General features: G+C 45.9%; 1 protein-coding gene across 1 annotated transcript in view; it reads left to right on the top strand.

Moving 5' to 3' along the window:
* The window catches only part of COL4A6 (collagen type IV alpha 6 chain), a 285,223-nt gene that overhangs the window by 236,346 nt on the left and 22,908 nt on the right, over positions 1-25,969 (top strand). Inside the window, exons 12-25 of the mRNA XM_041742044.1 lie at positions 320-412; positions 2,135-2,188; positions 9,434-9,493; positions 10,546-10,590; positions 11,084-11,137; positions 12,377-12,446; positions 13,411-13,518; positions 14,419-14,559; positions 15,425-15,529; positions 17,504-17,664; positions 18,130-18,309; positions 18,844-19,027; positions 24,518-24,589; positions 25,059-25,166. Of these exons, the coding sequence (XP_041597978.1) occupies positions 320-412; positions 2,135-2,188; positions 9,434-9,493; positions 10,546-10,590; positions 11,084-11,137; positions 12,377-12,446; positions 13,411-13,518; positions 14,419-14,559; positions 15,425-15,529; positions 17,504-17,664; positions 18,130-18,309; positions 18,844-19,027; positions 24,518-24,589; positions 25,059-25,166 (1,435 nt within the window). The remainder of the gene's footprint in view (positions 1-319; positions 413-2,134; positions 2,189-9,433; positions 9,494-10,545; positions 10,591-11,083; positions 11,138-12,376; positions 12,447-13,410; positions 13,519-14,418; positions 14,560-15,424; positions 15,530-17,503; positions 17,665-18,129; positions 18,310-18,843; positions 19,028-24,517; positions 24,590-25,058; positions 25,167-25,969) is intronic.

The following is a 25,969-nucleotide window of genomic DNA, read 5'->3' as shown; positions in this document are numbered from 1 at the left end:
TTAAAGCCTTGTTTTTTTTTTTTTTTTGATGTCTTCTCAACACCCTTTGATGCATGACACTGGCAACCACAAACCTTTTCATCCATCTTGCTTCTTCCCTCTGCAGTGCTAGTACAGAATGCATTTGGCCAGACTTATAATTCTTCCCACTCCTTGGTACTGATAGTTTTACTTCCTCACTGAGGCAAGGGCGAGGGTAAAGAGGCCAAAGTGATGGGCAGTTTATTTGTGAATTAATCCAGAGGACAAGCCCAGCCTCTGGAGAAGTGGCCAGTGTGGTTTCTGCTTTGCTTACTTAACATTCCCTTTGATCTTACAGGGGGATGTTGGCCTCCCGGGCCCTGCAGGACCCCCACCATCCACTGGGGAACTGGAATTTATGGGATTTCCCAAAGGGAAGAAGGGATCCAAGGTAGTGAAATGCTAACAACCCTTTTCCTATTAAGACCAAAGTTCAACTCTAACAACCAGACTATACTGGAAGGATCAATGGTTCTGGGTCATGCTTTTGTTTTGTTTTGTTTTCAAGAATGTTTTTTTAATAATAAATTTATTTTTTATTGGTGTTCAATTTGCCAACATATAGAATAACACCCAGTGCTCATCCCGTCAAGTGCCCCCCTCAGTGCCCGTCACCCATTCACCCCCACTCCCCCGCCCTCCTCCCCTTCCACCACCCCTAGTTCGTTTCCCAGAGTTAGGAGTCTTCATGTTCTGTCTCCCTTTCTGATATTTCCTACCCATTTCTTCTCCCTTCCCTTATATTCCCTTTCACTATTATTTACATTCCCCAAATGAATGAGACCATATAATGTTTGTCCTTCTCCGATTGATTTATTTCACTCAGCATAATACCCTCCAGTTCCATCCACATTGAAGCAAATGGTGGGTATTTGTCATTTCTAATGGCTGAGTAATATTCCATTGTATACATAAACCACATCTGCTTTTTTTGGTTTGAAGTAAAGGTAAAGCCACCTTTGTTTTGTCCCTTATGAAAAGCTTTCTAAAAAGTCTGTGTTTGGGTGTGTGACTTCTGAGTATTTGTTTAAGTCCCATTTTCTGTGCTTTGGGTTTTTTTTTCATATTCAATTATCAAAATACCAAGTAACTTAAAACAAACATTAAGTAGTTGGGGTTTTTCCCTCCTGACTCCCACCCCTCTCAATACTTACATCGTCCCCAAAACACTGTGACAAAACACATAGGAAATAAATAGTTACTTTCAAGTTATCTTTATAAAGAAGTTATTTGCCCTTAAAACGTGACTCTAAAAATAAGGTACACTGTCACCAAGTGACAGTAGATGCCCTAATTCACCTGATATGAACTACTGCAGCTGGAGCTGTAGACCTGTTCAACTGCAATACGTCATGATCTCTATTTCGATGTGAGTGAATGTACACATGGTAATTTTCAAACTGTATGCTGTTAAGGTGAGTAGATATCTTTTAGTAACCTGCATTCCCTTCTTTTCCTAGAGTTCCCTTCAGTTTTGTGATTCTGTGCCTATGGCCAAGGGATCTGGGCAGGGAGAGGTGTTTACTCCCATTTCTTGAATTTTATCTTTGTGAAAGCAACAGCTCCAAGGCCCTCTTTTGGTTTACAGAAAGCAATCATTAGTTTGGAACAGCTTGGGAACATATGAAAGATTGCCTGCCTCCCTGATCATTCTCAAAAATTAGGGAGCCCTTCTATGGCACAGATAGTTAAATTAGCATATTGGGGAAGGACAGATTACAGTGTCATGGATCCCCATACAAACTGTAATTGTTACTCCTTTCCCCAAACTGTTGATTTCTTTGCAGCCCGTAATTTTCAACAGGAAATCACACTGAATGGCTCCTTCCCCTACAAAGACAGCAAATGATCATCTTTTGTGTCTCCCAATTAACTTCAACATTTGAGATTCTGATTTAGACAGTTTTTGTTCTTTGCCATAGACCCTTGGCCCTTCCCATACCACAAGGGCTCCCTAAACTGATATCCTGGTGCAGGTATTAGCAACTGGGGATCCTGAGGAGTTTATACCACCTGATACCCCCTTGGTTGAGCCCAAGCAGCTCAAGGGAGCCATATCCTTTATGTTCACTGTTTCCTGCTGCTACTCACTAATCTTTGATTGGTCTTCCAGGGTGAACCAGGGCTTCCGGGTTTCCCAGGAATAAGTGGCCCTCCAGGTCTCCCGGTAAGTCTCCCCATTTGGTCAAAATGTATTCAAGGACCTGATTGGACAAAAGCTATAGCAATAGAAGGCTACCAAAAAGACCTCTTCCTATGGTTATTATAGAGCATACTATCATCTTCATTACTGGAAGGCATTCCAGGAAATGTTATTGTTTTTTGAACCCATGAGGACATTACCAGGGTACTCTATGAGGCTATATATCTTAGCGGTTTTTAGCTCAAGCTCTAGAATTAAAACAGACCTAGGCTTGACTTCTGATTTCACTGATTTCTAACTATATGACCTTGGACAAGTTTCTTAACTTTCCTGAGTTCCAATTTCCCTCCCCCGCCCCAAAAAATGAGGGTAGGATGATAATGGCATGGTTATGAGGACTAAATGAGATAATATGCATGGAAAGGACTTAGTATGTGCCTGGCACATATTCATTGTTCATTAATCTTAGTAATGCTATCTTCACTCTCCTATATGCCCTTGTATCTTAGTGTCTTTCACTTAAACCTTTTTTTTAAAGTGTTTTATTTATTCCTGAGAGAGGGAGAGGCAGAGACACAAGCAGAGAGAGAAGCAGGCTCTATGCAGGGAGCCTGATGTGGGCCTGGATCCCGGGTATCCAGGATCAGCCCCTGGGCTGAAGGCGGCGCTAAACCGCTGAGCCACCAGGGCTGCCCAACTTAAACCTTTTGAGGGTGATTAGGTGGACAACACTAAATAACGGTCAAGGAAGTAAAAGTTCTTGTCTTGGGAAGCCCGGGTGGCTCAGCAGTTTAGCGCCGCCTTCAGCCCACGGCCTGATCCTAGAGACCCGGGATCGAGTCCCGCGTCTGGCTCCCTGCATGGAGCCTGCTTCTCCCTCTGCCTGTGTCTCTGCCCCTCTGTGTGTGTGTGTGTGTCTCTCATGAATAAATAAATAAAATCTTTTTAAAAAGCTCATTGTATTAAAAAAAAAAAGTTCTTCTCCTGAGGAGAATACATTCTAATGAGGGAGCCAGGAAGGAGACACAATAAACAAGGAAACAGATGAATTGAGAAGTTTGTATCATAATAAGTGGTACATAGAAGATTAAAGAAAGGGTAAAGTGATGGAGTGTGGATCAAGAGTGCGGTGGGCTACTTTGGGCAGAGCGGTCACACAGAGCCCTCTGAGGAAGTGCACATTATAAAGAAGAAAGTCACGTGAAGATCAGGAAGAGAGTTTTATGCCAAAGGAACCACAAGTTCCCAGACCCTGGGGTTGGAAAGAGCTCACTGCTTTTGAGCAACAGTGAGAAAGTGAGTGGGTGGAGTAGAGGGAGCAAGGGCAAGAACCAGGGAGATAGGCAAGAACCAAATCATGAAGCCCTTTGTAGATCGAATGTGGCATCTGTGTTAAATGGAATGAGAACCCATTGGAAAGCTCTAACATGTGTTTTAGAGATTTATTTACTTATTTTAGAGAGAGGGTGACAGAGAGTGGGGGAGGAGCAGAGGGCGAGGGAGAGAGAGAATCCCAAGCAGACCTCCACTGAGTGTAGAGCCCAATGTGGGGCCCAATCTCACACCTCCAAGATCATGACCTGAGCCAAAACCAAGAGTTGGGTGCTCAACCAACTGAGCCACCCAGGCAGCCCTCTAACTTGCATTTTTAAGAATACTCTTGCAGAGTTTGGGGGACAGGGGTGTGAAGGATGAGGGAAGGCTGGGGCAGCAGAGGCTACTGTACCAGTCTGGGGGAGAGATGGTAGCAGTTTGCACTAGGGTGCTAGCAAGGAAAATGGAAAGAAGTGCATAGATTGAAAATGTAAAAAATGTAAACTTGTTATTATTAAACATTTTAAACATATGCCAGGAGGAGAGATGGCATAATGCTCCTGCTGTGTCCTCATCACTTGGCTTTTACATTAAGCTACTCCGCCAACTGGAAGCAAATAACAAACATGTAATTTATTTTTCATTTTTAAAAAGATTTTATTTATTTATTTATTTATTTATTTATTTATTTATTTATGAGAAACACAGAGAGACAGTGACATAGGCAGAGGTAGAAGCAGACTCCATGCAGGGAGCCCGATGCAGAACTTGATCCTAGAACTCTGGGATCACGCCCTGTGCCAAAGGCAGACGCTCAACTGCTGAGCCACCCAGGCATACTCAGACATATCATTTCAACATAAAATGCTTCAGGACTTCTAAGAGATAGGAACACTTTAAAGGCATAGTTACAAATCACCTGAGTGGCTCAGTCAAACATCCAACTCTTGGTTTCAGCTCAGGGTCCTGCTCTCAGGGTCGCAGTCTCAGGGTTGTGAGATCGAGCCCCACCCTGGCTCCATGTTCAACAGGGAATCTGCTTGAGATACTCTTTCCCTCTCCCTGTCTCTAAAATAAACAAATAAACATCTAAAAATAATAAAAGCATAGTTGCAATATCATCATCACTCATCAATCAAAAGTAATATGCTTAATATCAGTTAACTCAGAATTCAGACTTAATGATTTTCTCATAAATATATTTTTTGCAATTTCTGTGTTTGAACCAGAATCCAAATGAGGCCCACACATTATATTTGGTTGATAGGTCTCTGAAACTGCACGATGTGTTTTGAGGAAGGAGTTGACAAGATGTTCATGGAGCAGGAGGGAAATGGACGAGTTAAAGATGACTAGGCCTGCCTCTGCTTGCTAAGTGGGGATAGATGGGCTCCAGGCTTTCCCTACAGTTCTTTGAAATACTCTGGGTCTCTCTGGGGGGCCAGGAAATGGAGCCAGTAGAGCCAGAAGCACAGATTGCTTCCATGATAGCCTGTAGAAACACAGGGCCACAGAGAATCATCTGTTCGATGTCATTGATCTTAATTAGCCCAGTGTCTAATGAGTCAGAAAGAAAGAGAACTCCAAAGTTAGAGACAGGACACCTAGACTTCAGACCCAGGTCCATCTCTGGGACCTTTTCAAGTGTCGAGGCATCTCTGTCTATCTGTAGTATGGCGATGGTCATATCTACTGTCTCAAGGGCCAATTCACAATGTACATGAAGTTTCTTTATAAAGTATAAAGCTGTGCATCCAATATGATGACCACTAACCACATGCAGCCACCAAGCCTTGAAATGTGACTAGTCTTAAATGAGGTATACTGTAAGTGTCAAGGACACACGGATTTCAAACTCTGGGTATGAGAAAAATGATCTGAAATATCTCAATGATTTTTACTTCAATGTTGAAATGACACTATTTTAAGATATATTTGGTCAAACAAAATGTTACTGAAATTAATTCCACCTATTTCTTTTATGTTTATGATGTAGCTACTAGAAAATTTAAAACAACATAGTAGTTCCCATATTTCTATCAGGCACCACCGGTACAAAGCACTTTGCGAGTGGGTTGGGGAAAGGCTTTGCATTTTCCTTTGTGACCATTTCATAGAGACTCTAGTCACCTCACATCATCCTCAGGAGGTAAGCAAGTTGGGACGGGTTTATCTCCCTGTACTGAAGAGGAAATCATGGCTTGAACAGATGAAGTTCTTGCCCAGAGACACGCAGACAGTTATTAGCAGAGCTGAGGCTGAAATCCAGCTTTTTTGAAAGCTAAGCAGCTCAGGGCTCCCCCGACACACACTCATTTCCCCATATCATACTGCCCCCTACAGTCCAGTTCCTTCTTGGTATGGTGGTGGTAGGCAATGATACTGGAGGCTTTTCACCAGTATCACCAGAAGCATGCTTCTCACATCCAAAGCCTTCATCACATCAGCTGTCAATTATGCACACTCACTGAGAAATGAGGCTGCACCGAGGATGCAAATCTCTAGGGAGTCCAAACTATCCCCCTTTAACCATTTGTTTCTTCTCCATCCCAACCATAATCTTTGAAGGAGCTGCTGACAACTGGCCAACCTGACCAATGTTATGTCTCACCTGTTTTGTCTGGCCCCGTCTGGCATAACTAAACATCCCTGATTTTCTGGCTCAGCCCCAGTATCCCTCATTTTGTCCTAGTATCCCCAGCAGTCCACACGCACATCTGGCACAGGGGCTCCCATGGAGACTGTCAGAGAGAATCATATACCTGTGTGCGTTCTGTCCAAGGGCCAGTGAAAACAGGGTGAGGCAATGTGGAAGAGATGAGGGAAGGGAGAAGAGACTGGCAAATCCTGAGGGACCTATTGAGTAGATGTGAGGCAACTACTGGGCATGTGGGGTGCTCCTTCAACTGGGCTCCAGGCTTTCCGTGCCCTTTAGGAGGGTCCTTTGGAGGAGGAGCCCCAGCCTCACAGACTTGAGGGGGAAGGGGCGGTGGGGAGGCCCTTGGCCCTGCTCTCCTAAGGGGCAGAGGCTAGAAGGACACTTGATTTGCCCAATCTCTCACGTTTCTAATCTCAGAGACCCTTGCAGTGCCAAGCAGAAGACATCTCTGCAGTTTAGCTTCCAAGACAGTAGCACCCCTTACCCCCCTTCTCTCCCCGCTAGCCTCGCTCCCCCTTTCCATACTCCAGCACCTCCTCCTGCCTTTCCCAGTTAGAAAGCCACCCTAGGTGTGCAGGTGGCTCTAGCCATCTCCACCGCCTCAGCTGGGGCCACAGGGAGCCTGCTTGGGGTTGGGGGTAGAGGCTTGAGCAGAGGGGGACTTCACGGTGGCCCACCTCTCGGGCAAGCATGCCTCTGAGGACCTGTGGCCAAAGCAGCTTTTTTCACTGGGCAGCAGGGCCCACAGCCCCTGGCCCCAGCCTAGCATTGGCAGCTCGCCTTTTCCTGGTACCACCTGCCTCACCCTACCTCATAGACTACATCATCCCTATGCCCTCCTCATTCCTAGCCATGTGACTCAAGTTGAGTTTTTACAGAGCCACTAATATCCTTGAACCAAAAATACTAGGAGACCAGGGCCCTAGTGAGTAGGCCTATGAACAGCTAAGCTAGTGCTCTAATGAGGCTTTCTTGGACATGGATGAGAAGGGGTATGGGAGCAGTGGGTACAGGGGACAGCTCCTGGCAAGGACTGCCTGTGACCTGGCAGGGTCCCAGGACATCTTGCTAGAATGGCTTGCTCAGCAGGGCCCTGTATGGTGCCTCCCTGCCCTGGGAGACAGACTGAGCCTATGACCCAGTATCTTGCCAAGTCATGTATGTTCTATGGCTTTAACCACCCCCCTACATACACACACACACACACACACAAATCAATTTCTTTTATTTTTTTCATTTTTAAACTTTTTTGTAAAGATTTTATTTATTCATGAGAGACACAGAGAGAAGGCAGAGACATAGGCAGAGGGAGAAGCAAGTTCCCTGCTGGGAGCCCGATGCGGGACCCCATCCCAGAACTCCAGGATCATGCCCTGAGCCAAAGGCAGATGGTCAACCACTGAGCCACCAGGTGGCCCTTGTTTTTGAACTATTTATTTTTGTACACATGATAGCACAAGCTCTCTGAGAAAGCATGAGTCTAGAGAGCCTTTCTGCTTTCTGAAGAAAGAGGACGAAGTTCCCTTGTCTTTGCAACTGTGGGCAAGACAGGTGGACAGCATGAGAGTTCCTGGATATGCTTCATATTTGGCAACAGTTTTGTTTTCTGAGTCATTCTTTTTAACTCAACAAGTATGTATGGAACCATCTTGTATGTGTTTAGCTTGCAGTAACATGTCCTGGAGGAGATGGAAATGAGTGTGGTATAGACCTCCTGCTGACAAACTTTCATATACAACCCCTGTTAGTGCTGCAAGTGTCTGGGGCAGTGGGAGTTGCTATAGCTTCCATGGACAGCTCAGGGAAGGCTGCATGGCATTTGGCTTCAGAGGCCCAGAGATGTGTGCCACCAGGTGGCAGCATTCCTGGGTTTCCAATTTGAGATGCAGAACTAAGATTTCACATAAGTTTGTGTTCAATTTGAGCCCCAGGTTTTTCAAATAGAAATCCCATTCAGCATGAGGTCTGAGCCCTTTGACACACAACTATAGATGCATAAAAAAAGAAAGACAAGCAGGAACCAAAGTCTGCTTTGAACTAGACCCTTCACAGACACACACTCCACCCTCCACCCCACAACAAAAAGACCAAAAAAAAGCCCACATTAAAAACAATGACGATAACAATGACAAAAACCCACTTGGGCCTAGAAAGAGAATGGCTATTCAGCCAGCTTTCAGGACCCATGGGAATGCTCAGAGTATATAAGAGAAAGAAAAAACTGTAAGTGGGATTAGAGCATTGGCTGCAGAACCAACTGAGCCAGGTCACATTGAGAAGGGACGAGGGGAGACGTGCCACAACATTTACCGCCTTTCACAGGCTTACATTCAAGAAAGATTCACTGCCTCCTTCACTCTCACAATAGGCCTAAATGTTGTTTGCCAGAACCTATGCTCCAGAAAGTCCCACATTTAAACCATAACAACAAAATGGCCTTGATTCAGCTTGCCATGAAAGACTCCATCCACTTTGGTAGTGAACTCTTCTGGTTCTCAGGGCCCAGAATATGCTTGCTTTGGACCCAGAGGGAAAGAAGCATCCTTACTCATTCTGCTTTTTGGATTTCTGCTTGTCCCTAGAGAGTCCCAAGTCATGTCCATGGCTGCAAGTCCTCACCTTCTGTGAGCAGGGCAAGAGGGGTTGAAGACCAGGGGTTAAAGTGCCCTTCGGAGTACTGCTAGGGCCTACAGGATTCTAGACCACATCTAGATAGAAATAATCCTTTCAAAAAAAAGAAATTATCCTTCCCACCAAAGAGAATGATGCAGCCATCACACCCCCAGAGGGCAAAAGCTCTTCCCTCCAGTCTTGACCCCCAAGACTAATACAATTTTCCATTTGCGGGTCAAAGAAACAAGCTCCTAGGTGGTAGAAGGCAGCCTATTCTCATGGAAAGGGCCCTGGAATGGAAGTTTGAAAACATGGCAGTCTCATCGATTCTGTAATGCACACAAGACGCTTACCTGTTCTGAGTGTCTGCCTCCCCACATGTCAAACCAATGAGGTTAGATATTTAATCATTTCTATGCTATTAATCCATGGAGCTATGAATATAGGTAATCATGTTTAAGGGGACAAGACATTACTTCTAAAACCAAGAGGGAACCTTAGATGAATGGTCCAACCTTTGTTCAGGCCCTGTGTGCTTCTCAGACAGTGACAAGAGACTCAATACGGTGAGCCTCCCCAACTCGCAATGGCATTGATTCTAAGTCACCTCCCTACTTTGGATAGAGCCAGGAGACCTATGAGGAAATGGATGTTATAACTTATGGTTTCTTTTTTTCCTTTAGGGACTTGGGACTGCTGGAGAAAAGGGAGAAAAGGGAATCCCTGGTTTGCCAGGACCAAGGGTATGAGCCTGGAGTGTTGCTTGCCCGGGTCTGGCAAGTTACCCAGTCCATCTGGTCCATGTTTTGTCCTGTTCACATCTCTATGTTATATAATTTGATGGCCACCAAAGCTTCTCTTCTTTCTCTTCCTCAACGCTCTGCCAGGCCCTTGAGACCTCCTCCTCTTCACTTTGCCCCATTTCCTTGACTTAGTGACTCCCTTAAATAAGAAATGGCTCCTCAGCCTACTGACTTTCCTTGTCCTCATATATAGTTTTCTTCTGGGCCAAAAGTGGGGTAAGCGTGGTCTTGCTTTCACTACATTCTATCCTGAGGGAATGTGGGCTAGGGTGCGAATGTTGCTGTAATGAAAGAGGACCGAATATCATCTTTATAGAACAGGAACAAGCCTGGGATGGTCTAGAACATAGTGAGTGACATTTGCAGTCTACAATTTTCAGTAATAATCCCTCTTCAAGTGAAGAAATAATTGTTAGCCTGTGTGATTCTAAGTGCTTCAGGCACTTAGGTGTTAGGCTATAAGCAACTGGCCATCCTTAACCTTAAAGAAGTAACATTTTAGAGAACTACGATTTTGGCTTAGTCATAAAGCTCGTTAAGAATCTTTTGAGTGTTCAGCAATGTTCACCTTTTACCCTGCCATTTCTGTCTCTACTTTTCTCTACTCCCTTGTCTTGAAAAGAAAGACCAACAAAGAATACAGTTGGGGTGAGAGACAAGAGACCCTCCCACAATCTATTTAAAAATGTCATGACTTGGAACCAATGCAGACTAAGTATAATACCACCCAGCCCTTCTACCAAATTCTGCCCAATTCTTATAATGTTTCCATTTATTTTGCTCTTTTAAAATGCTCCGTGTGGCTATTCAGCTTGATGGATTAGTACTTAGAAAGGAGTCATTAAGCCAGGTCTAGGGACATTCTCTTACCTAATTTTAGGAGCGGCTAAGTCCTGAACTCAGTTGGGAAACTTTGTTATGTAAGTCTATTGGCTGTCTCTAGTGTGGGCTATTAATCTTTCTAAGGTGGCTTCACTTTATTCTCTTTACAGGGTCCCATGGGTTTAGAAAGACTCCAAGGCCCTCCAGGGATTCAGGTATTTTGGTTAATGTCATTAAAAGCACACATGTAAAGTCCTAATCGAAAGGCCCCCTTGCTTTACTTAACATGGGCATCTGTCCAAAGGGAGCCACTGCTTATAATACAAATTATCCACCTCTTTTTGATGGGTATAATCCCAGCCACTATCTTCTTTCGTCCTCATCCAATAAGCTGAGTATCTAGTGTTACCAATCCAGTGCCATGCAGTGGTCCTACTTCTTTATTAAGTTATCAGGGTCTAGCAAGTCCAGCCTGCCTTTATTCATCTCTAGCCTTGTGGCCCTTATACCTCCTAACAGGCAAGTTGGCTACCTTGTGCCATATTGCCTTCTGGAACATTTTATACCCTCCAGAGTCGGGTAGAATCCATGCATACCCTGGAATGCCAGCCAAGATTCCCTGCGCCATGTGCCCTGGTCTCATCCAAAGACCAGTCCCTCTTATGTTCTTAGACATTTGATTTAGCTGTAACTCTGTTTCTGTCATAGGGCAAGAAGGGGTCCTCAGGTTTTCCTGGGCTTAATGGACTCCCAGGAATTAAGGTAATGTTGTTGGGAAGTGAAAATCCAGGACTGGGGAGGTAGAAGGGTGAAGAATTCCCCTAAATGCTGTTTAGTCCATTTGGCTGCTTTAAGAAACTATCACAGTCTGGGCAGCTTATAAAAAACAGAAAATTATTTCTCACAGTTCTGGGGGCTGGAAGCCCCATATTGGGGCACCAGAATGGTTGAGTTAGGGTCCTCTTCCAGGTCACTGACTTCTCACTATGCCCTCACATGGTGGAAGGGGCGAGCTAGCCTTCTTGGCCTTCTCTTATGAGGGCACGAGTCCCAATCCTGGGGGCTCCATGCTCGTGACCTGATCACCTCCCAAAGGCCCCACCTCCTAATACCATCACTTTGGATATGAAGTTTTCAAGATGAATTGGGGGCAAAAAGAACACAAACACCTGAACCATAACAAACACCTACATATGAGATGAAGTGGTTTTTTCCAGTATCTTAACATTTTAAATGTTACCCTTTTCACATGAAGTGTGTGAACCCTACTTTGAGCACTAAAAAACCAATAGGCCTGCCTTAGATACTCCTTGATCGGAGGTAGACTAAAAGCCAGGGGTGGGGGGGGAGTACGGGAGCAAATCCATCTCTACAAAGAGGAATATTCTACTATTTACATTGTTTAGAATTGCTAAATTTTTGTCTTTATTATTGTTTTTCAATTCTTTACAGACAAAGTGCCCCCTTATTGCCTGTACCAGAGGCAGGCAGCTCCCACCACCCCACTTGGATATGCCACTGTATCTGATTCTGATACCTGAGCCCCACTTCGGGGGGACTTAGAACTCTTTTGACTTTCTCTGCCTGAAATCATCCACTAAACAAGGCCAGTGACAGTATCAGAGTCCTGGGCCTGCTAGAGCGGAAAAAAAAAAGTTAAAACTGCTCCTTCCTTTGCACCTCTTTGGTGCAGCAACATGGTCTATTCTTGTGATCTGTGTCCCAGGCCCAGAAGCAGATTATCCTGGAGTCAGGTTGTAAAATGTAATCGGGATCCCTTATTTTTGACAGGTTTGCCATTGAGTATTAGGTCTCTGGCCTGCTTTGCGTTGCCTTCATCTGAAATTTATTGGACTTCAGAATTAACCTGTGGACTAGCTGGCCCATGGAATCAGGGGTTGTAGAAGGAGAAAACTTTTATTTTCCCGAGGAACAGCTTTGAGGGCACATAGAGCTTGAAGTCACGGGAATGTTTGGATTTAACCAATTGAATCTTTACAGGGTGAAAAGGGTGGCATTGGCCTGCCAGGCCCAGATGTGTTCATCGATACAGATGGTGCTGTAATCTCAGGTGCAACTTTTCATTGATTGCAGTGAAAAAGAAAGGACCATGGGTTACATTCTATATTCCCTATAATCGTAATGAGGATATTTTGTCAATCATTGGATTGCTGCTAGAGCCAACACCCTCAAGGGCCCCTCATGGATCCTGTATTTGGGGAAGGAAGCTAATTCCAATCTCTTTGGGCAAAGAAGCCAAGCCCTACACTCTGTGTTGGCTCCACCAAGACTAGGGTTGTGGTTGGACTGGGCCTTGACTTGATGAAAATTGTTCTCCTAATGATGCTTGGGGAAGGACTGATATCCTCCCTGTCTAGGTTGACTTGACCCTGATACTATGGGTCATTTGGGATTTTATCTACATGATCCCATGCATGCTTGGGTTTGACAATGTCACAGGAAGTGGAAGAGTATCCAACTGTTCTGATTGCCTTCTACAAGCACCTGTATGCCCAGTGTCTCCAGCTACTCCTTGCTTGAGCAAAGGCTTCTACTACTATACCTCTTCTGCCCCAGTCTCCGAAATGATCTCTCCCCTGTCATCCTCTCTAGCCCATGCCCTGTCCAGTACACTTAATGAAGCCATGGTATTAATGATCGACAGTGGATTCCTGTGTTCCACTTCTAGGGAATCTATGTGCATAACATGAATAATAGACTTTAACACCTTAGTCCAAATGGTAGACATTTGAGGCATGACAGCAGGTTGGTAATAGTAGAAGGACGTTCCTAGTACTTACCAGATCTTCCCATAGAAGGTTAGCCCTGGCCAGACTGGTTCTGAAAACTAATGAAGCCTTAGCTCAAGTAGGCCCATTATCATATGAGGCCATTAGATTCAGGGAGGCCTGTGAAGGGTGAGAAAGAGAAATCTATCCTGAGGACATCTCTTTGCAACTCTCCTTAGGCATTTTGTGGCATTTATGGGCCTCCTCTGGTTTGCTTACTGATTTTTTTTTCCCTCAAAATGCCAGGTTATCCTGGAGATCCCGGTATGCCAGGTCTCCCAGGACTTAAAGGAGATGAAGGCGTCCAGGGCCTGCCTGGCCCTTCTGGCATCCCTGGCTTACCAGCTTTACCAGGTGAAACAAATTACCCCACCCCCTGCACAGATCTGTCCTCTAACCACGCTGGTGCCCAGCATCCGCTTCTGTACCTCTGGTTTAGATACATATTAAGCCAAAGTTAAAGGAAAGGTAGACTATAGTCATTATATTCCCTACCACCAGCCCAAGGCTAATGTACATGAGGATAGGACCTGGGTGAGAAGCTTTTCTTTGGCCTGAATAATGTAACATTGCTAGACAGGCAATCCTTTTGAGGTTTCCAGCAACCAGATGGCGGCCTGCTTTAGACTCTTCTATGGATTTTCCATCCCAGCTAATGTTAGCTAGTAGGAGCTAACAAAAGCCCAGAGGAGAATTTGTCCCCAGACCCTGACTCTGTGCTCCGCTCAGGCACTGAATGGCCCAGGATCCTATGAATGAAGGAAGCATTGGAGAAGCACACTCATATTTCATTCTGTAGTAGCAAATAGAGAAAGGCCATGCCAGATTCAGAGGGGGCCATGATGGGCCAAATATAAAGCTTCAGACATTACTCTGAAAGACATTAGTTTCTAAATTCCTTGGAGATGGGCATCCGTATACCTGTGCTTTTAAAGCAACTGCCTGAAGGAGGGACAGCTGATCTGACCCCTAAGGTTGAAAAATCCAAATGTAGGAGAGCGGAGACCAGGTTTCCCTCTCAGGTTTGCCACCAAACATTGCCTTCACCATGTTCTCCCCGCCCTTTAGGCCTCAACTTCCCAAGAGTTTGGGCTAGACAATTCCTAAGGACCCTTCTAACTCTAATGTAAGAGAAGGGCAATTGGTCTTCCAAATTCTTTCCTTGGAGTGGGTTCCCAGCATATGCTGAGAATTGAAGAACCCCAAAGAACAGGGTAATGTGATCAGCATTATTGTGTGGGCTTGTCCTTCCAGGTGTCCCAGGTGCTCTAGGCCCCCAGGGAGTTCCAGGTTTAAAGGGGGACCAAGGAAGCCCAGGCCGTACCACAGTTGGGACAGCTGGCCCCCCAGGCAGAGACGGTTTGCCAGGCCTACCAGGCCTACGAGGCCCACCCGGTAAGTTGTTCATTTCGGTCTTTGGTGTTGAGATTCAAGTGCCATCCAGACTGCAGAACAGTCATGATTTTTGAAGGAGAGAGCATTTCACAGGAGAAATAGCCAGGCTGCATGATGGCCCCAGAGGGGCAGTGCCAAAGGCCCTGTTCTCCTGAGTCAGGGCCCTCCTTCTACAGAGTAGTGACCAGAGAAGTCAGAGGGTTCATCAAGGAACAACAAGGCAGGCTAAAGCCACCTCTATGGCCACACCTACCCAATGCATTCCAATCTGTGTACTCATTTCATCCCACCCTCTGTTGTCCTCAGCCCCCCAGCCTCTGGTCTTGTGGCCTATGAAGAATCAACAGTGGCTCTCTCAAGCTCCACCTAGTCCTCAGGGCCCCAGCAGGGTGGGCTGAGAGCCTGGGAAATGGGAATCCAAGTCTGGCCCCTCAAGATGGTTGCTAAAAGCCTCAATGGGGCTTATTCTCCTTAGGTCCTCTACCTGAGTACAAGATTCTAGATTCTAAGAGAAGGGCTGGAAATAGGCCCACCTGTTTCTTGGTCATCTAAACCCTGAGACTACTGCATTTCCTCTTTTGTCCCCAGGGGACTTTCTGGGATAGGCACTGGGACTGCTGACTCCCTGAAATTGTTGTGGTCATTCTGATCCTCTCTGTGTCTAGTCTGGTGCCTGAAACATAATAGCCCTTCTATAAAACATAGCAGAGTGAAGAGCACCAATAGGGGATAAGACTTGCCACAGCCTCTGGGTCTCTGGGTCTGGTTTGGTTGCTGAGCCTCAAGGACACAGGCCTTAGTGACAGAGCCACTGTGCAGCATCACCTGCAACATGTCAATGGCTTATGTTCCCTTTTTCCTGAAGGTCCAGCATTTGAGACTGAAACCCTACAGAACACAGAGCCAGGGTTCCCTGGTCTCCGAGGAGAAAGAGGTCCAAAAGGAAACCCAGGCCTCAAAGGCATAAAAGGTGATTTTCGCCCTCTTGAGTGTTCTTTGCTCCCAAACTCCTTCTTGCAGAAGGCTCTCTGGGAGAAGAGCAGACCAACGGCTTTGGGAACCTGAACAGCAGCTGTCTGGGGTCTTAATGGGGGGGGGTTGATTATAGGGTTGTTGGAAGTGCTCTATATTTAGGGCTCAGAGAGCGAGACTGGTAGTTGAGGTCACACAGGACCAGGTGGCTCTGGGGCCCCTGTTCCTACCCCATACACCCACAGAAGTGGCTACCAGCAGCCCCAGCTGTTAGAGCCAGCATACACGGCAGCCCTTCTCGGTGTGTGAGGCCAAGGCCAGAAGTCACTCATCATTACCTTCAGCCTGAATGAAAGGACTCTGAACAGGTCAAGACTTGTCAATCTGTAAAAGTCAACTGGCTCTAGGAAAACAGCCATGGTCCCCACTGATGTTGAAGGGTTGATCAATTACCCCAGCCCACAGTGGAGGCAGCGGTGGCACCTGCTCTGTCCATCTTCCTGCTGCCTCTGGGTTGTTCCTCTGTTTCATGCTCTTGAGGGGCAGATGTTAAAGCTCAAATAATCAATTCATTTTAGTTGCAGCCCAAGCCAGGGTGGAGGAAGAGGTAAGATGGCTAGCCAGCAGAGGAGAGGTTTGGGGATGGCCTAGAGGCATCAAGTGCCAGAGATCTTTCCTCTTCTCTTGCTGAATTACCAGCTCTCCTCAACCTTAGGCAGAGAGGTCCTGACTTCTTCTTCCCCTTTCTCAGTGCTGTATCAGAAACTGCCGCTAGTTAAGTAGAGGAGCTAGTTCAGAATATTTTACAAGTTCCATCTCTGCTGTTGAGCTCCAGAAAGGGCTCTTTGGAGGGAAAAGAGATTGAATTGCAAGTTTTGACTTAGGCTTTTAGCCTTGGCCCATCCCTGACTCACTACAGAGCTAGTGTACTTCTTGATACCATTTGCACTCCTAAAACAGGGACAGCTCTACTGCTCCCCTTTCTGGATTGTCGTGCAGCCAGAAGGTTTTTTATTTTTTAAAGATTTCATTTATTTATTCATGAGAGACACAGAGAGAGGCAGAGACATAGGCAGAGGGAAAAGCGGGCCCCCCACGGGGAGCCCGATGCGGGACTCCATCCCAAGACCCCAGGATCATGCCCTGAGCTGAAGGCAGATGCCTAATCCCTGAGCCACCCAGGCGTTCCCAGAAGGTTTTCTTTATGTCTGGAATAGTGATTGTGATCCTCAAGCTCCTTGTTCATGAGAATTCACCTAAGGGAGATCACTAAAAATTAGTGATGGTTCTGGCCTCCTGAAAGTCTGCTTTATTAGACCTCTGGTGATGCCCAGCAAGCTGCCTTATAAACAAGCAACGTATCTAACTTATGCAAAAGGTCCATGGCTCATTTGGAGAACATACTGTTCTTTCCAGATTTCAGAGATTCTCAATTATCTGAAAGTAAAAAGAGGCCCCCTAGGATCTTAGGGGACCTCAGATCATGTACATTCATCTAAATTTTCATTTTCCGGCTATAGTGTTAGTGGCTCCTTGATACCTCTTCAAAGGTACTTTGCTGAAATCCCTGTCATAAATTTATTTGGCCTTTGTTTCTGTGTACAAAAGGCAAGGGAAAAGGCATTTTGGTGAACAGAACCTTTGAGGTGCTTGGATTCCAGACTCACCTGGTTAGCATGGGTCAGTGGTTTCCAATGCCAACTGTCTGCAACCAGTCTTAATTAGACTCACCAATCACTGGGCCCTCTCTCCCCCGACTGATGAAATCCACATCATTGGTACAGATAAATGTACTTTGGTGGAGAGTAAACCGGGTTTGTAAACCTAGTTCATTTATTTGAGTCTGCTCTCTGCAGGCCTTCTGATTCCTCCATGGAGTTGTTCAAATCACAAATTACCACGGTCACATCATCTTTTTTCTGGGAAAGATAGTCCACTTTGTTTAACATTGTCTTTTTTTTCCCACCCCCAGGAGATTTGGGCTTTTGTGCTTGTGACGGTGGGGTCCCTAACACTGGACCACCTGGGGAGCCAGGCATGCCTGGGCCACCAGGTCTCATAGGTCTTCCAGGCCTTAAAGGAACCAGAGGAGATCCAGGCTCTGGGGGTGCACAGGGCCCATCAGGGGCTCCAGTAAGTCTTACCAAACTTTGGCCCTGGGGGAGCAGTGGGAGCTCTCAAGTGCCCCTTTCTGCCTCCTCAAGCACTTTCCTAAAACATAGGAAAGAAAGATGGGGGTAAAACAAAGTTTCAGGCTTTTGGCGTATGAAAGAATCACATCATCTCCTTTTGGCTTTGACCTGCCTATGTTCCCTCCATCCCTTCATTCCTTCCACAAAATTATTTCTATTTTCCCAGCCCTGCCCTGGACCCTGAAGTTAAAAATCCAATTAAGACAAGGTTACCATCCTCAAGGACTTCAACATTTGGAAAGGATAAGCAAATAAATGGGCAGTTGTCATCCAAGATAATGACATATTCAAGTGCCTAGAGCAGTGCCCAAACTTACCCCCAGATCTGCTTTAGGTTAGACCTAGGCTAGGTGTCAGTCCTCCGATGTCTACATCTCCTAATTATGCCCTTTTGTCTCTTTGTCAGGGCTTATTTGGGCCTCCAGGTCCTGCGGGCTCCAAAGGAGATAAAGGGGAGCCAACTTTCAGTTCAGTATCAGGGGTGCCAGGGGAGCAGGGTGATCCTGGCCCCCAGGGGCTCCCTGGGGAGATGGGAGCTCCAGGCAAGGATGGAATACCAGGTCTACCAGGTCTACCAGGTCTTCCGGTAAGTTGATCGTTCCTGGGTGATTAGCTCTATAAATCCTTACATCTGACATCATGGGGGCTTCTTATGGCCACTAGCCCATGAGACAGGGCAGAAGGGAGTCCCCATCACTCTTCTGGCCTCCGCCCCTGATACTCTTCACTCAGTGCTATTCCTTTCTGTAAAATGGGAATCTTTTCCTGGGAATGGATCATTGTCTCAGTTGATAGAACCACTGACCTGATCACTTAAAATGCTTTGACTTCTCGGTAGCTTTTCCTCGCAAGTAATACAGCTGCTTTCTGGGACCCCAAGGACTGTTTCCTGCCCCCTCCCCACCACTGATCTAGAAGTTTTTGTGTTATCAGATCTCCAAGGGTTACAAGCTTCATTCCCATTACCTTAATCAGAGGACATGATTGATAAACCAGAGGGAAAGAGAATCTTAGCAAAAACCAAAGCACTGGTCACACTGGTTATCTCTTTCCTCTGGTCAGAAGGGTCTCTTGATCAGTCTTTAAGTTGGGCTTTCATTCTTTCTTATGTGTTGTCTAGGGTGACGGTGGACAGGGCTTCCCAGGTGAAAAGGGGTTACCAGGACTGCCTGGTGAAAGGGGCCACAGTGGCCCAACTGGCCCCCCAGGAATTGGGCTGCCAGGATCTCCTGGACCTCGTGGGCTTCCTGGAGATCAAGGAATAGATGGATTACCAGGGCAACAAGGCCTCCCTGGGCTTCCAGGTGAGTCATGGAATCAGATGGCCTTGGACTTAAAAGACTGACCCCTTGTAGAGTGTGGCTGTGACCCAGGCGCATGAAATGTGTCATAAGAAGAGGCTTGGCTGATTGTAATCACTACTTGCAATTTCTAAGGGTTTTTGTGTGGGAAAAGGATTACAATTATACTGTAGTACACTTAGAGCAATCTAGATTTCAGTTCTACTTAGGAAAAAAAAAAACTTCCTAACAGACCAGGTAACAGAGCTGCCTTGGGAGCTTATGAGCTCACAATCCCTAGGAAATTTCAAGCAGATGCTGGATGGCCATTTTATTACAAGTACCATTGAAGTAATGAGTGGAAGATGGGATAGGTGTCCTCTAAGTTATATCGTAATATCATCAGCAGAAAAGAACCTTTCCTTCATTCCTGAGATATCTCATATTGACAAGAGACCCTACTTGTATCTGGTCTCACCTCTATTTCCTACCTTAAATCCCTCTTACTTATAGAGCTGCTTTTCCTCCCTGAATTTCAGGAATTACAACGAGTGACAGCCTTGCTTGTAGATTCTTATAGATTTGTGAAGGTGCTATGCCAATAACTTGCCTTCTTCCAGACAGCCAGAATAGCTAGCTCTTCATCCCAACTTCTATTTCCATTAGTGGCACCACCCTTCTTACGGTGATCTGGTCTGAAAACTTGAAACTCATCTCTTAGTCTTCATTTGCAGTGCTTCTTATATTCTTTCCTTCCTCTTCTTGCTATTAGGCTCTCATTATCTCATGCCTAACTTATCAAATACTCCCATGCCTGTTGGAATAAAGGGATGGCTAGAAGGAAGAATGGGTGGACAGATGGATGGGTGAGGGGTGAATGGCAACAACCTCTAAGTGGTTTCTCATCTCCTGCCTCCAGACTTCCCCCACTGAGTTCTGCTATGAACACTGCTGCTGATTCACTATTTGTGAAGTACTGCTGCTATCATGTTATGCACCTAGTCTGAAGCCACAAGTGGTGGCATTTTTCTGGAATGTTCTTCCTATTTTTTCTGTGCAGTCGGGTTTTATCCATCTCTCAGGGTCCAGGCCCCAACTTCCCCACTAAGCCTTTTCCTGACCTCTATAGGATGTCACTGCCACTTCAATGATATATTTTCTTCCATTAATACTTTTACTTTTCCCAACTGCTTTGTAAGCGTCTGAATACTGAGGCAGGCAATTCTTTTTTAGCATTTCTCAATTTGCCTCATACAGTGCAATGTTCCATAAGAGACTAATATACACTCACAGAAGAAAGGGGCTTCTCAATAACCAAGGGGCTTTCTTAGACCTCTTTTTTCTCTTTCTACTTTGTCACCTGGAAGAATTACCCAAAAAAGAAGACAGAAACCAGATCTTGTAAATTTTCATTTACCTGAAAATCTACTTGGACGCATTGGTGTAGTGAGGAAGACAGTTCAGGTTAAGAATTGATGATTCAAGATTCTTAAAACCAAGTCAGTATTTCAGTTTACAAACTCCTATGTAGGATATGAGGAATTTTGTCAGACAAGATCATCCTGCCTTTTGCAACTCCTGGTGTCACCTATAGCTTTGCTTATATGTCTCTGTTCCCAGAGACATTATTCATGGTCATTCCACTGCCCTTCTGCCAACTGGGTCTTAATTTTAGGCCCCCCATTTGTGTAGGCAACTAAGTTTTAAACTGAGTTGTAGTGACATGGTATGTACATATTTACACATACTCAAATCTGAATATTATAAACATTCTAATTGCTTTAAAACAGGCTGAGTGAACAGAAGGAGGCCCATGGGGGCCATTTCTATCCTAAATGTCACTATGCCCCAGACACAGAAAGTTCTTACAAATATAGTCATATAGTAATCTCTAACCTGGGAGAAGCCTTATGCAGAAAATTGTCTTGTTACAGTACCAAGATCTTCCAAAAAATTACTTCAACTAGTAGCATCAGCTTTCTTTTACTCTCCATGGCAACCAAGCATAACTCCTCAAACCTAGGAATTTTTTTCTACACAATTTCAAAAACACATAATCTCTGAGCCCCAGACATTTGCATTGTGGCCATTACTATTGCCATGAAAACCAAAGATGCTATTTTTTTTTTTTTGTCTGAGAGAGAGAGCACGCGCGCGCACACATGTAGATTGTTGGGATGGGTGGGCGGGCGCAGAGGGAGAGAATCTTAAGCAGGCTCCATGCCCAGCATGGAGCTCAATGCAGGGCTCAATCTCACGACCCTGAGATTAAGACCTGAGCCAAAGTCAAGAGTTGGATGCTTAACCAACTGAGCCACCTAGGTACCCCCTGAAGATGCTATTCTTAATGTACTTACTCCAACCAGTGGTGGCCCAGACTAGGACAGCTGCATTGCCAGGAAGGGAATGCAGTTGTTAGAAGCCTTTCAACCAAGTGGTATGAATTATTACAAACCTTGGATAAGCAGACAACTGGCTGTTTCCAAAAAGGCTCTGATCCAGATGCTCATAGTAATTAATTACCCTGGTTATTACTGAAACAGCTACTGTGTCCTTGATCCCGTGTGCATGCCAGCCTGCTCTCTTCAATCCATATAGGGAATGTGATCAATGGGCATACCCAGGCTGCAGACAAAACTTCCCATGGGCCTCAAGAAACTCCTGTCCTGGTTTAATTTTCTTATTCTCTTGATTGGTCTAGGTGACTGTTGCTGCAGGGAGAGCATTGGTAAAGGAAACTTAGTTACAGAGGGAGGTGAGAGCTAGCTCAGTCTCCAGGTTCTCACACACCAATGTTGGCAATGGCTCCATTCCTTTCTATTCACCTCAATCTCGGACATTCATGATAGCCTAAGCACCATGCTGGAGCCTCTAGTTGGGGGAAGGGGGTGATCCTAAGGCAGGGGCACAAAGGCTGACACTGTCACTCCTGATTCCTGGGAGGGCATATGGGAGTAGGTGGGCATGCGGTCTCTGAGAGGGGCTGATATCCTTCACCATGCATGTTGATGGCTTGGCTGATGTCTAGCTGGAGCACCTTCATTTTGTGAACTTAACTGAGGCCATAACTCACCTTGGGAGGTACCCGGAAGGATGCACACATGTCTGGTGTTCACTCATTCGATGCAGAGTAAAGTGAGATGTTAGGATCTTGGGAAGCACAGGCACTTTTTATTCTGAAGAAGAATTTGGCAGGAGCAGGGGAAATTCTGACTAGTTAGATCGTGTGTTGTACTTATGAAACAGAATGCCAATAGAGCTGATTTCTGCTGTGTGGGGGAGAAGGCTCTGAATTCAGGGTTGGAAAGTAGAAGAGGTATACCGTGATACCAGGGTGACTTGAACTTCTCACCTCCTCAGCATTTTGCCCCCTTGCTCCCAATACACAAGTGTGCTGTCTGTGGTGTGCAGGCCTGGTCTGAGGTCAAAGGGAAATATGCCCTTGATTCCCATCTTCCCGTTTATTATTAGTTTCCCTATCTGGAACCTTTCCAGATGCCTGTCCTTGGCCATCCTCTAAAGGTGTGTTTTTATCTGGCTGTCAAGTGAAAAGAATTTATGAAACTTATCTGATGAATGGAGTGAGGATGGATGGTTCATGTTTGCAGCCAACGCAGAGATATTTGTATTCTACCCTTTGTTTCATAAGACTGAAAGCAATGGAACTGCAGTGTTTGATACATTGGAGTCAACAGACTATTGAAGTAGCAAGGACATGAGAATCTTCTGCAGGGCCCCTCGCATGATACCATCTGGGGAGGCCACTCTTCAGCCTTGTCCAAAGAATGGAGGACCAAGCTGAGCACAAGATTGGCAGCCCTTACCCAACCAGGCATCTTATCATGAAGTGCTTGCCCATAGGTTATAGTTCCCTAGTAGGAAGATAGCCCTCAGGAATAGCACCATTATCTCAGTGTCTGGCAGGATGAACATGAGTATGACCACCTATGGGCGAAGATCAGGCCTAATGCCCTCTCTCCAGCTGTAGAAGTGACTCCCAGAACCTGAGTCTAGAAGGCAGGAAATTGCTGCCCAGGCTACAGAGTAGTTTCCTAACTTGACTAAGGTAGAAACCAGGGGATGGCCTTGGAGGAGCTCTTTGAATACTCCTCCTTAAATAAGAGGATAAAAAACAAAACAAAACAAAACAAAAAACACACCAAACCTGCCGTTCATTGAGCAACCACTAGAGTGCCAGGCACTGTGCAAAATGCTACTGGTATCATCATGTCCTGTCATCCTCACAAACACTGTATGAGAAAAGTAGCTCCCGTTTTATGCATGGGACTCAGAGAAGGTAAGTATCTGACCCAAACAACTAATTAGTAGCAGAACTAGGATTGTAGCCTAGCCCAGGTCTCTCTGGCTTCAGAGCCCAACCTCTTAACCAATATATGATGCTGTTCAATCTCCCATCTTGCTTTAGGAATAGAACGAGTGGAAGAGAAATGCCAGCCAGTTGAGAATGCAATCTGAATCATAGCTTGTACACATATTTTTAAGAAACGCAATTTGTGATTTAAGTACAGGCGAAAGCTATAGCAGTTCACTTAAACTGTTGGCTCTGTGGCTTAAAGCAGGCCTTGGGGAATTGTTTTAATGAATAGGCAAGACTAATTTTAATTAACATGGCAATTGTTTGTAAATGGCACTTGAGAGAGCCGACACACAATTTGTTCATCAGTGTTTTATTAAACCTCCCCTCTGTGATCTTATGTAGACTCTTTTTATTTGCTTTATGGACAGGCAAGTAGGAATTTGCTAGGGGAAGGGCTCTGCCTGCCAATTTCAGTATCTGGAATGCTGAAATTTACTACCGATTCTTCCTGAGTAGCAGAGTTGACATTGTCAAATGAGGACTGAGGGAAGGGTTATCATTTGTCTGTCATGGCCAGGAGAGCAGCCTTCAGTGTTAGCCTAGTACAGAAACACAGCTACCTGTATGCTACCTGATGTGACCCAGGGTCAACCACAATAGATCCCAATCTGTAGATCCCAAACAGGGTGAGTCAGAAGAACCCAATGGGTTGTGCTCATTTCAGGAGAAGGGCAGACATGGGAGCTTGAGGAGTCTTGGCTTCAAGCCCTCTAGTCTAGTCACATGGCCATAATGGATCCTCAGGGCTAACCCCAAGTACCCGTCCTAGAGAGGCTCCTACTCGCAGGGCAAGTACGCAGTTGCCTTTTGCTGCTGCTCCTGCATAGGCTACCTCTCAGAAATCTTGTTAGGTGACAACTTAATGCATAGGTGACTGCCTGCTCACTGGACATTGATGGTTTAGGAGGTGGCTTTCTGGCACTTGGCCCCTAGGGGTACTCTTATCTGTAAGCAATTGCACTAGGGGTAACTCCCGAGAACTTCTGATGCCAGGATCCTTCTGCATGGACTCCCAGCTGCTGGGTGGGAAGAACTTGGTTGTCCCATCTGAGGGAATGGGAATAGAGGATCATGCTAGAGGGAAATCATTCCTGACTTGGGGGGCTTACCAGATGCTTATGTGTTACCACTTATAGGAATCACCTTGCCATGTATAATTCCTGGGACATATGGTCTGTCTGGCTTACCAGGAGCTCCCGGATTCCCAGGTATGGAATGAGGCCAGAGAAAGCCACTGAGCACACTTGGAAGGGCCATGAGCCCACAAAAGTGGGGGACAGCCTTGCAGCATTTGGGGAGCCATGTTCCTCCCGAGAGGGCAGCCTTGAGCATTGAGGAAACAAAATGTGTCCTGAGAGGTCTGTGTGGGGAGGTAAGGGTAAGGGCCCTCCAAGAGACTAGGATTCTTTAAAAAAAAAAAAAAGATTTTATTTATTTATTCATGAGAGACACAGAGAGGCAGAGACATAGGCAGAGGGAGAAGCAGGCTCCCCACCGGGAGCCCAATGTGGGACTTGATCCTAGGACCCTGGGATCACGCTCTGAGCCAAAGGCAAATGCTCAACCACTGAGCCACTCAGGTGCCCCCAAGATATTAGGATTCTTGAATGAACATTACAAATGTGGCCAGCCACACTGACTTCCTTTTCTCCTCACTGCTCACGTGTGGGTTTGTAGGCCCTAAAGGGGCCCGTGGCCTCCCTGGGACCCCCGGTCAGCCTGGATTGCGTGGGAATAAAGGAGAACCCGGAAGTCCAGGATTAGTTCACCTTCCTGAATTGCCAGGTAAGGAATGAAGCTTTTCCTCACCTGCTTCTCCTTTGCTGTGACTGTGTGTCTGAATTGCAGTAGCCATCCACCGATCATAGGAAGTGAGGTTTGCACTCTCGTGTGGGTGGGATGGTTTTGATTTCATACTCACGCAAGACAGAACTTAAAGCTAAAGAGCAACAGTGAATCAGAGCACTAAGGGCCATTGGCTGGGACAAGCCTTCTTCACTTTCGGATGAGGTGATTGAAGCTCAGATGAAAGTGCCTTGCCTGAGCTCACGAAGCCACTAGTGACAGAGCTAAGACTCTACCAGGTTATCTGGCTGCCAGGACAATGGCAAGTTCCCAGTTGACTCCTGCTAGGTTAGACAAAGAGATTCAGATGAGTCAGAGGGAAGTGATTCATTTATATCCCTTTGTTCACACCCTGTTGTAACCTTGTTCTGCACTGCACAGGGGTTCTTAAACTGTGTTCCCTGGACTTGCAGCACCAGCATCACCTGGAAACTCGTTAATAATGCAGACTCTTGGCCTCTCAGCAGAGCTACTAATCAGAAGCTCTAGGCAGGGCAGGGGGAGGGTAGGGTGGCAGTGGTGTCCAGCCATGTGGGTTTTACCAAGCACGCCCCACTACATATACCCAGGTAGTTCTGACCCACACTCAATTTGAGAACTACCCTGCTCTGCCGGACAGGGCTCATCTTGGATCATACACTCCATGGTTTATTTATCCAGCTTCATTTCCTTCCAATCACCCAGGAAGAAGGAGGCATGACAGCAGGAAATGGATGACTCCAGAAAAAATTGGGCCTTTGACA

Source organism: Vulpes lagopus, chromosome X (genome assembly GCF_018345385.1).
Source record: "Vulpes lagopus strain Blue_001 chromosome X, ASM1834538v1, whole genome shotgun sequence".
Classification (NCBI taxonomy): domain Eukaryota; kingdom Metazoa; phylum Chordata; class Mammalia; order Carnivora; family Canidae; genus Vulpes; species Vulpes lagopus.
Note: the sequence above shows the minus strand (reverse complement) of the source record. Positions and strands in the feature narration are given on the sequence as shown.